The following is a 12,431-nucleotide window of genomic DNA, read 5'->3' as shown; positions in this document are numbered from 1 at the left end:
TCGGACGTAGTCTTCATTTGTGCGTGTGAAAGCATCGAAGTTTATGTCGAATATACTTAGGATAACTATCGAATTTGACTTAAACATTAGACTTAAACTTTCATGATAACTTATATGTACTTCGTATATTCTAAAACGTGCTTATTTCGGGGAAATAATGATATTTTGATATAGGTCAAAATCATGTGACGCGTATTGACCAATGAAATTGTCGCATTTTCAATTGTGGGTATATAAACTATTTAGTCCACGGGATGGTTGGTAATGTTATTGACGGATGATAATGGATCCTTGCTGAATCTAGCGGATAGAATGGTCTTGAAGAGCCATCCGACACTGCAAAGGTTTCAGCAGAATGCCCCGGTCAACAGTTCAGGGTACTTAGCTAAAATTTTTGATTTTCAGTGTCTCTGGAACTCGTTGCAATGGCTCTAAAACGTGACTATGACACTCCAGTGCAATGCCGCCATTGTAAAATACAGTCTCTGGTATGAGCTCCGTGGATATTCTCAAAAATAATCCTATATATCGGTCATAAACACTAGAATTCTAGACCCAGGCATCTATCAACTATCTATGAATCCGCTGTCATTAAAACAAAACGGAAACTTTCATAATTAAAGTTAAATTTTATGTAATAAACATCGTTCCGTGTAACGGAAATATGAATGATCCTCGACATTGTTGGTATCGCCGACAAGATAGTATGACGGAGTATGTTTTGTCTCGCGCACTTAATTTTTATGATGATGCTTATTTTGAGAAGTCATTAAAGCATTTTATTTTGTCTGTTTATCAATGTTATATTTGCCACTGTCTATTTAAGAGTTTTATAGGGGACCCGCTTTGCCCATTGCATTACAAGTTCCGGAACCACGTGAGAGTGTTTCTGATTCACTAGCACATGATCTGTGTCTATTCTCGTTAATAACGTCATTTCAGATTTGGTGTTGTATTTGTCAATATATAAACTTATTGTTGTGTTAATATGTTGGGGAGGAAGTGATGCAAGTCCATTGAAGCTTCGTTACACAAGGTTGCTGATGACGGTTTCCCTTTCTGAAAATAGCATCACAAAATTACAAATTGTTTTGTTGAATTTGAGTCTCATATCTATTTCTACTTTAGAAGTTTAGTGGTTTACAAGTTATGTTATGTGATTTTATTGTTTTGTGATGTAAATAGTAATTTACACACTAAGTGATATGGTATTTCATACAATGAGATTTACATTTAGAATTTACTTTGTATCAACCAGCCTTTCGTGCTAAATGGTCCTTGTTTTTGGAAGGTCTGTTGGCTCTGCATTTTCAAGAAGTCAGATTGGTGCATTACAGACACTTGCATATTGTTAAAGAATTTCGTCAAATTGAGAATATGAAAGTTGTTCACAGAGTTGCACCGGGTGTTCCATGGGTCCTTGGATAAAACTGGGTCCCTTTGTATGCAGTACTTTGCAAGTTGTAGAACATCGTCCAGTTTCAGCACGGCTGTATATCTATAATATTAATAATAATACGCGAGAGACTGTTCAATTGAAGACTGTCAGTGTGTGACCGATAGACATGCTGGTTAGCTTTGATACATTATGTCCTCTTGTTATCCAACATGAATGATGAATACTTTGATTGTCGATCATAGTACGGTTATTGAAATTAAAAAAAATTGCAGTACTGCAGCATGCGAACATGTGTTTAAGTTTTAACTCTGGTATAAGTTTGCAAACGCATGTAACAGTATGACAGGAGTGTTTCCTATTTTGATGGGCACACATTTTAGTACCCGGTTATTTCTGGACCTGTACCTGGGTACTTTGTTACTCGCAACAACCTTAATTAATAATATAAGAGTTGTGGAGATCATAGAATTACATGTATGATTTGTCACACCTTCTGGTGATTGTGACTATATTTTTGACAAAGCTATGCAGTGTCGCAAACTCAGGATGGTGGTACTAATTATACCAACACCATGTCCGACATTTTACTGTCATGAAACATACATTACTAGGAAAGACTGAGGATATGATATTGATGAGAAATCTATCATTTCAAGACTCCCATGAGCACTATTCAAAGACCCAGAGCTGACTTTAATACATAATTACTCTAGGTTGGGTACCGATACTCGATACCAATATGGTCTTCATTAGGGCTGAACCAATATGGTCTTCATTAGGGCTGAAATGGGTACAAAATTTTCGCCCTGGGTACCTAACTGTTGTAACCTGACCCTTACCTGGTTACCCCTAACTTACAAGAATAATGTATTAGAACATTAGACATGGTCATCGATAGTAAGCTCAACAAATAACACATTCCTCTTCTTGTACGAACCAATCTTAAAGAACTTTTTCATTACTAAAAATATAATAATTTGAACTGTCATGGTAATATCCAGAAGATGTAAATGATAGCTATAGTCATACTGATAAAGGCTTTTCATTGATTCTGTTTTGATCACAGAAGCATGTTGTAATGTTTGTGTGCATGACCGAAAGTACTGTCTACCTCTTTTCAGACCAGAGGAAAATATTTTAGGACATAAAGTGTTAAATTTTTGTATACAGGGGATTCTGCTTATTTGAATAAGTCATTTTCCAGAAAAAAATATGCAAATAACCGGAGTATTTGAATAGGCGGAGATGACATTTTGCACCTTTGTTTGACCTCACACATATGTACATGTAGTATTGTTTTTACACATGTATGTGTATGAATTCGAAAATGGCGGCAGGTGATGAAGCCATGCGTTCACTGGACCTAAATGTGTTTTGAGAATTCTCTCTGTATTGTTGATCTATACGGCGAATAGCTTGATAACATTAAAGAAATTAATGCATATTCAAGTAGCAATGAAACAACGTAGCAAGTATCTTTTGTATCCTACATACTGTATGAAACTTGCGGTAGTCATTGCACGCCGACTTTGCATGCTTTTATGTCTCGTTTAACGAGACGCTTGATTCGCACATGTCTGTCGTAGTCAACAAGACTCTGGTTGAACGAGACTACTCATGAATGGCGATTGTTGTAAGGAAGCATGCATGGTTTCTCCAACCGATCGCGAACTAAGGTACGTTACGTTAATAAAAATGTTTGAAAGGGCAAATGCTTTAATTAGAAGATGTTTGAGTCGGTGATTATACTAAAGTTATGATCAACCGTGTAAATCGTAACAGCGTGGAATACCTTTGCAGATTCATGTATAAAATAACAAATCATATGATAACGTTAATCTGTCACCATGATGATTTCTAGTATCTTATAAAACATATATCGGCGAATTTCACTAAAAATATATTGCAAAATTGAAAAATATTCGATTTTATTTTTAGAATTTCCCAAATATTTTATTCAAATAACCGTAGGTCATGTAAAAGTCTATGCAAATACATGGAGTTGAAAAACAAAGATAAAGAAGGAAAAACTTATGACCGCAGAATTTTATGCAAATAACCGTTATTCGATTATGTGGAGTCCTCTGTACACACAAAATTCAGGGCTTTTTCTCACTGCTTTGGGAATGGGGCCTGTGACATTGAATTTGGAAAAATGTGCAACAAAACCAGGATTTGGGAAAAATTATGAAATATGAAATAAAGCATAGCAAGTAAGATTTTCTATTTCCAATGTAGTTTATGTACTTTTCTGAAGCCAATTTACAAATATTCTAGAGTCCTAACCAACTAAGTTCATGCAATAGTTTTCAAGAAATTGGAAAATTGAAGGCTTGAATCGGGGAAAATTTAGAGGTTTTGCCATGGGGAATGGGGCCGATTTTCGGCCCCAAATCATGTTGGGGGGGGGGGGGGGGGGGAAAGCCCTGCAATTGATTGCTTACAATGTCAACATTTAAGTTTTCTGTTGTCCAGTCAAGGTTTCTCTAATACGTAAGCATTTATGTACATTGCCATAAGCCAAGCTTATGTTGTGGATTCTCGCGATTGACAATCAGGCACGAGTAGATGTTACTGTCGACAAGATTTTCTAAGGGAATACGCATGTACATAGTGATGTAGAAACAACTATATATATATATATATTTCCACTTCCTCTTGTAGATAAAATCTTGAATGCTACAGAAAAAAAAAATATAAGATGGCTTTGCCAAAATCAAAGCCAGTGAACTATAGACACTAGACAGTTAATTTGAGGCTAAATCTAAGTCAACTCATGCTAAGGTTTAAATGATATGTTTCATCAGCCGACAAAACATACCATCCAACAAAAACTGTTTAGGTTTGGAAATCAAAGCAATTAGCATTGATGGTTGAATATATGAATACCTTTAAGGATGACGATCGATGATTAAAATCACGAATATATATATTGATGCCATGATTATTTTAGTTCTATCTGAACAAAACCATGGTTTTGTAAATTAAGTACTCTAGGAAACTGAAAGTAAAACAAAAACAAGCTTCAATTTTCCCAGAAATGAATTGACAGCTGAAACAGATTGTAACAAAAATAAGTACTTGTACACTGCTTTTGTATGATATGAATTTTACAATTTTTTTCCAACTTGCAGCAGTAAATGACAAATCGAATGTCCTACTTAATGATGTCTTGATTAAAGTATGATGCATCAATAAAAGTACCAGTATAGTTTTATATACGATTCCTTCAAAATCAGCATTAAAATCAAGTTATTATTGAAAATGGCAAAACTGTCTGTATTGAAAAAGTTCTGAAAGAATAATTGACATTGAATGAAGAGGGTTGAAAAAATCCCTTGGACTGAAAACTTTATCTGGAGCCTTGGACTAATCCTTTCCAATGCAGGAAGCTCTGAATGCAATTTCGTATCACAAACCTCTATGAGATATAATAATATACTATTAATGGCAACGGGTTAAATATCAAGCCCTGCAAAACCTAAGTCTTTTGAAAGTCTCTGCAAAAACAAGACTTTGGAACATTTTTAAAAATGACTTCATGTTAGCTGCAGTGCATGTCTTGAGAGAAGAATTATAGAGAGTTCAGATTACTGAAAATTTACATACCTGGGGTATCCAAATACATTTCTCACAAAATTCTTGTAAAATATATGGTACCAGACAAATAACAATGTCACTAGTTTCATAAAAAAAAGTTTGTTTTTATTTCTTCTTAGGGTAAAAATACAAATTTTACATAATTTAGATTTGCTTTTATAGACTTTTAAAAATTAATAATAAATTTCTATCCATTTATTCTAACTTGCAGATAGATGGTTTTACAGTTTTTCACAAGCCTAATGTGACTTGTGATGACTGGGAAAATTAAAGCTTCCCAGGAGGAATTCAGTGTTCCTGACAGTTCCCATTGTCTGGCAGGAAGATAATGCAGACAGACATGACTAGGTAAAATTGTTACCAGATCCAAAAAATATTTATTATTATAATAACTCAAATCTATAGCTATTTTGTTAATAATTACACTATTAATGAGAGATTTTGTATTCTTCAAGAAATTATGTATGAAGTTCATTTGGATAACTGAAAGATTTGAGAAGACAGAAGAAATAGAAAGCAATATTTTGACAAAATGAAAGTATGTCCATCTTCGGTTTTAAATATTTTTTTACATTTGTTTTCAGGGAAGGAGGAGACTCCATTCTTAGCCCTGGCAGGCACAACTCTGCCAGTGAATATAATTACACAAGTGATTCTGAAAGGTCTACCGACATCAAGATGGAAAACAACTTGGTATGTGGTAACCTAGACATTTATTTTTTATTTTTTTTTGGCCTAGGGAGTGCTCTATAAACATAATTTTTGCACCATTTTACTTGAATGGAGAATAGAGCTATTTCTTTATACATACTTCAAAATCCTTCAAATTACAGTAAACCATTTGACTGAATATAAATGACTCTGGTTGTTCCACAGAATGATTCTGACATGAATGATGGAGCCTCTCCAAGTTCTGTCAACCAGAACTCTACCAGTAATGGACGTAGTACCAATCAACTGCAATATCTTCAAAAGTCAGTCATGAAGGCTCTGTGGCGACACCAATATGCATGGCCATTCCACAAACCTGTAGATGCAGACTCTCTAAACTTGCCAGTAAGTAAAAATTAATATTTTATTGTTGGTTATAAGATATCTATAAGGATTAATCCTGGTAACGTATATTATGATTGTCAATAGTTTCAGGCCATTCAAAATTTACACCAGATATTTTAAGACAGTGGTCATTATAACCTAATTCCAAAACACCTTATTGCCACTATTCGGTTCCAGAAAGTATCTTTTCTAAATCTATGGTATAATGCTATTTGTTTGCTAAATTGAATGCTTGAAAAATGGTAAAAGGATGGTAGGAGTTAACTTTAAATTTATTGAAATGTGTTTGCAGGATTACTACAAAATAATCAAACATCCCATGGATCTAGGATCAATTAAGAAGAGACTGGAAACGAATTACTACTACTCCGCCACAGAATGCATACAAGACTTTAACCAAATGTTTACAAATTGTTACATTTACAACAAACCTGGAGAGGCAAGTATGCATGGATCTTGTTTGAAAAAGCAAAGTCCATTTAAAAAAAAAAGACAAACAAACAGATTGGTGTTGATAATACACATGCAATAACACTTGTTCATATTCTAATCAACCAGAATTGTAATTTGTACAGCTTTGTATTCTTACTAATTATTTCATGTTGCAGGATATTGTACTCATGGCCCAAGTGCTAGAAAAAGTTTTCCTACAGAAGGTTGCACAGATGCCCTCTGAAGTAAGTAGAAAGTTCTTATCGACTTTTGTTATTGAGTGAATTAGTATCATTTTATATATGTAGGTTCACTGTCCACAAATATTTATCCAATAGCAAGTTTTAAAATCTTGCCTAGTTGGAGCACAAAGAACCAATTAAGCCGTCAATATGTCAAGAGATTGCGTAGTTTAAGTTGAAGTAAAAAACTTGAGGACAATGTTTTGATGATTATGATCAAGAGTGTGATTGCTTATTGTAATGTTAACAGGAAAAAGAAATTCTCCCTCAATCAAGAAAAACTCCCAAGTCTGCCAAACTACCTGGTGCTGCAGCCAACAAAACTCTTGGTACCAAGGCCGTTGATGCTGAACCAGCTAAACCTGTACCACCACCACCTTTACCCGCCCCTTCATCAACTCTACAACCAACAACTGCAGCCATGGCTCCTTCTTCTACAACGGCTGTCACTGCAGCACCAGCATCCATCTCATCTACCACAACAACATCAACTAACACTGTCATGGAGTCAACTCAGTTCAACTCCACACACAATTCTATAGAACCAGCTATTGTTCCTCCTTCACAACCAATCAAGGTATTAAATTAATTAGAGTATGAAAAGTAAACAAACTATTTTGTCTGGAGTGCAAAATGGATTGAATCATTTTAAATTGATTAAAGTTCAAAAAGGAAGACATTACTTAGATGTATTTGTTTAGTAAAGGATTTGATGAATTCACGGTTGTAATGTTAATAGGATATATTATGATTTTCTAAAAGAATAGTTCAGAAATATAAAGGGAAGCTACATGATTGTTGCAACATTTATACTAAGAAAATCGAGTTTGCACTATCCCGATCATCTATTTTCAGACAAAGAGAGGAGTAAAACGAAAAGCAGATACCACTACCCCAGTTGTAGCTTCCTCACCTTATGATCCTGTATTTGATCCAAGTCCCAAAGTAGAAAAGCTTTCTCCTAAGGTTACTCCAGCCAAAGTATTTTCTGCCAAAGTCATCCCGGCAAAGGTTACCCCGGCAAGGAGGGAAAGTAATAGGCAAATCAAGAAACCTAAACGAGACTTGCCTTCTGAAGAACCAGTTGCAGATCAGGTACGTTTGGGAGAATTACTCAATGCTGTTTCCTATCAAATAATTCAGATTTTAATATGAATATTATAAACATCTTGATGTTTTCTGGTCTCGGATTGGTTGACGTTATGAAAATTGAGAGCAAATATTTTTTGGCTTTGATAGACAATGAAAAAATTGCTCATTAAAATTAACTGTTAAGAATGTCATTTGTGATTGACAAAGTCTGAAATTATTATTTTTTATTTTGACTTTTTTAAAGACTTATTTCATTATCTTTGGTCCAAGTGTCTATGGAGGCAGGGTCATTTGTCTGACATTTCTTTGTGAAATATTTCATTATTTTCCATTGACATTCACTGTGCTCTCACTATTGCAGGCTCAACACAATATGAAGAACAAGAAAGGAAAACTCTCCCCACAGTTGAAGTATTGCAGTAATTTTGTCAAAGAATTGTTTGCTAAAAAACATGCTGTAAGTTTTGTTCAGAATTGGATATTTTATATTGTCTGCGGTTTTTATATCTATACATGAATATGTAATTGAGCTTAAAACTAAATGAGAGGTTTTGCTAATGCTCTGGATGCTCTGTACTTGGGATAGCAGTAATGATTCTAGAGCAAGTTAATACAATGTTTGTCCTGTGCCAATGCGAGATGATATTCTTGTATGAGATTGGCAGTGTTTAAACTGCGAAAAATGGACAGCAGAACTTCACATTTATGCATGATGCTTGAACTTTTAAGATGTTGCAAAGTTTAAAATTTTGTAGTTCTGGTATGTCTCTATGAAGACTTGAGTCATATTTCTCGGATGCAAAAGTAATTTCTGCTAAATATGCTCAAATATTTTGTAAGCTTTGGAAATTAACAATATTCTGCTATTAAAATAGAAATTGATTTTATTATTCATACCTGTCTATATTCCAAATGACAAGGTTGAAATTTTCTTGAAATATAGTATTTTTTTCTTAAAGTTTTTTACACAATACCTTTGGGGGCAAATGCTGTTGCAATATGCATTTCAAAAATGTAAATTCTCTCTATTTGCAGAGTTATGCTTGGCCATTTTATAAGCCAGTGGATGCCAATCTCTTAGGTCTTCATGATTACCATGAAATTATTAAAAAGCCTATGGACCTAGGCTCAATTAAAGTAAGTATACATTAACTATTAAATATTTTCCTTGGAACAAAATTATGTTGAAACCTGAAATTATTGGGCAAGGATCATAGCTATTGCAATGATTGAATCTTTAATCAATCAGGTTATAGAAAATGCCATGTATAATCCCAGTCTGCTTTTTGGAAGTATGATTGTTTCATGACATGGCTATATTTACATTATTTAAATTTACATTGCATGTAGCATGCATGTAGCTTTCTCAGTTAAAAAGCTTTCCCGGTTATAGTTGGAATTGGAATTAAATTGTGAAGGAGGACATATGAAAAGTTACATAAATTGAAAATATTGAAAATGCAATATGCAATCAGTCTGTTTTCTAGAAGTAAAGTTTGTAAAGTAATTTGCTATTTTCTTTTGTGTCGATTAGGTTTTTAAATCAGTTTTCAAAACCAAAACTTGAAGGGTTAAAGATCACAGCTTGATTATTTATCTTTGTTCATTCAGTTGCTTTCATAATTTGTGTAATTGTGAGGCAGGCAGTTACATAATATTCCTGGGTTGGTATGAACATTTGAGTATCAAAAAATAATACTTACATCAAGAAATGCTAATGATTCTCTCAATTATATAAGTCGTCAGCTTATGTAAGAAAATTGATATATATTTCATATGGAAATCTTTTTATTAATGTATATATAAATAATTCAATTTTGCTTGTTACGAGCATTTTCATTGGCTTAAAAATTTACTTTATCAGCCCATAGAGGAAAAAATGGTGTCGCTGTTTGTAACATTGCTTCTGATTGGCTGAGATGACGGCGTAATGATTTCATAGACAAAAGAGTCCCGAAATGAATTTTGAATATTGAAGAGATTATCTTTAGTAATTTGAATTATAAGGATTAATTTGAATAGATTTGTTATGTTATGGAGATATAACACAAAAATCTGAGTGTACTCTCATCATAAACCGCTTCGCGGTTTATTTAGAGTACACTCAGATTTTTGTGTTATATCTCCATAACATAAAAAATCTATTCAAGTTAATCCTTAAATATTGAAATACTGTAGAAAGATTTTTGTGAAAACTATATAAATAAAAACTTTGTAACCTGAAAAAATTGGGCAAAGATCTTAGCTATTGCAATGATTGAATCTTTAATCAATCAGGTTATAGAAAATGCCATGTATAATCCCAGTCTGCTTTTTGGAAGTATGATTGTTTCATGACATGGCTATATTTACATTATTTAAATTTACATTGCATGTAGCATGCATGTAGCTTTCTCAGTTAAAAAGCTTTCCCGGTTATAGTTGGAATTGGAATTAAATTGTGAAGGAGGACATATGAAAAGTTACATAAATTGAAAATATTGAAAATGCAATATGCAATCAGTCTGTTTTCTAGAAGTAAAATTTGTAAAGTCATTTGCTATTTTCTTTTGTGTCGATTAGGTTTTTAAATCAGTTTTCAAAACCAAAACTTGAAGGGTTAAAGATCACAGCTTGATTATTTATCTTTGTTCATTCAGTTGCTTTCATAATTTGTGTAATTGTGAGGCAGGCAGTTACATAATATTCCTGGGTTGGTATGAACATTTGAGTATCAAAAAATAATACTTACATCAAGAAATGCTAATGATTCTCTCAATTATATAAGTCGTCAGCTTATGTAAGAAAATTGATATATATTTCATATGGAAATCTTTTTATTAATGTATATATAAATAATTCAATTTTGCTTGTTACGAGCATTTTCATTGGCTTAAAAATTTACTTTATCAGCCCATAGAGGAAAAAATGGCGTCGCTGTTTGTAACATTGCTTCTGATTGGCTGAGATGACGGCGTAATGATTTCATAGACAAAAGAGTCCCGAAATGAATTTTGAATATTGAAGAGATTATCTTTAGTAATTTGAATTATAAGGATTAATTTGAATAGATTTTTTATGTTATGGAGATATAACACAAAAATCTGAGTGTACTCTCATCATAAACCGCTTCGCGGTTTATTTAGAGTACACTCAGATTTTTGTGTTATATCTCCATAACATAAAAAATCTATTCAAGTTAATCCTTAAATATTGAAATACTGTAGAAAGATTTTTGTGAAAACTATATAAATAAAAACTTTGTAACCTGAAAAAATTGGGCAAAGATCTTAGCTATTGCAATGATTGAATCTTTAATCAATCAGGTTATAGAAAATGCCATGTATAATCCCAGTCTGCTTTTTGGAAGTATGATTGTTTCATGACATGGCTATATTTACATTATTTAAATTTACATTGCATGTAGCATGCATGTAGCTTTCTCAGTTAAAAAGCTTTCCCGGTTATAGTTGGAATTGGAATTAAATTGTGAAGGAGGACATATGAAAAGTTACATAAATTGAAAATATTGAAAATGCAATATGCAATCAGTCTGTTTTCTAGAAGTAAAATTTGTAAAGTCATTTGCTATTTTCTTTTGTGTCGATTAGGTTTTTAAATCAGTTTTCAAAACCAAAACTTGAAGGGTTAAAGATCACAGCTTGATTATTTATCTTTGTTCATTCAGTTGCTTTCATAATTTGTGTACCGTAAAAACTTGTATAATTTGTGCACCAGTGTAATTTGCGCAGGTACTTTTTAGGGCTGAAAATGCTGAAAAAAAATCTTCTATCAGTATATTTTGTGCAACAAAAATTTTGGGAAAAAACAATGTCCAGGGAGTCCCAAAATCGATGTATGAAGGTGACAATTTCAATGCAAAATATTCCCCTGAAATGCTTGACAACTTGCACAAAGAAGTGTTGTATTTAGAAGAAATAACATATTAAAACCGCATCGTGTTTGTTTTCTTTTATTGGCCACCTTAACCTGAAACTAAAATATCTTGCAGATGTCTAAAACATCGGCAGTCCGGTCCGCCATACTCCGTGCACATGTCAATGTTTTGAGATATTACACATGAATAGTAATCAGGAACATTTAAAAAGATTTGAATCTATTTGTTTAAAATTGTCACAATAAGTAATTAGTGTGTTTGAGATCATTAACAATCAACAGCAATCGGCTAGCGGATACGTATGTTAGCTTGGCAACGATCACATTGCGAGTAAACTCACTACCTGTACGGTACCAGATCCAAGCTGATGGCTAATAATATTTATCAATACGGTTGAATATGTCACTAACCTTGTAGCTTGTTAATTCTGCAGTAATAAAATTGCAAACCAATTATTAAAAGTCCTAAATATAGGTCAGTTTAGGCATCTTATAAATCCCACGTGTGTTTTGACTTTTTGCACACGGCCTGCAGCTGGGGTATACGTATGTTTGTGTATACACACACACACACTCTCTCTACAGACTTTACAGCCTCTCTCCCCTAAAAAAATACAGGTAAACTAGATTGACCCGGCCAAAGTCACTGATTGTGGCTGTCCCATTATACTACGAGGTGCACAGGGTATACATCTCTGTGTCTTTAGAAGCCATGCTCTCAGTCAGTCGCCATT

General features: G+C 33.4%; 1 protein-coding gene across 1 annotated transcript in view; it reads left to right on the top strand.

Moving 5' to 3' along the window:
• Positions 1–40: 40 nt before the first annotated feature.
• Positions 41–12,431, top strand: part of LOC138320847 (bromodomain-containing protein 3-like) — a 34,309-nt gene continuing 21,918 nt past the window's right edge. Inside the window, exons 1-10 of the mRNA XM_069264105.1 lie at positions 41–377; positions 5,211–5,347; positions 5,584–5,692; positions 5,876–6,055; positions 6,348–6,494; positions 6,664–6,732; positions 6,980–7,306; positions 7,585–7,824; positions 8,183–8,278; positions 8,857–8,958. Of these exons, the coding sequence (XP_069120206.1) occupies positions 5,328–5,347; positions 5,584–5,692; positions 5,876–6,055; positions 6,348–6,494; positions 6,664–6,732; positions 6,980–7,306; positions 7,585–7,824; positions 8,183–8,278; positions 8,857–8,958 (1,290 nt within the window). The 5' untranslated portion in view covers positions 41–377; positions 5,211–5,327. The remainder of the gene's footprint in view (positions 378–5,210; positions 5,348–5,583; positions 5,693–5,875; positions 6,056–6,347; positions 6,495–6,663; positions 6,733–6,979; positions 7,307–7,584; positions 7,825–8,182; positions 8,279–8,856; positions 8,959–12,431) is intronic.

This window comes from Argopecten irradians, chromosome 4 (assembly GCF_041381155.1).
Source record: "Argopecten irradians isolate NY chromosome 4, Ai_NY, whole genome shotgun sequence".
NCBI classification, from domain to species: domain Eukaryota; kingdom Metazoa; phylum Mollusca; class Bivalvia; order Pectinida; family Pectinidae; genus Argopecten; species Argopecten irradians.
This window is presented reverse-complemented; position numbering and strand designations above follow the sequence as displayed.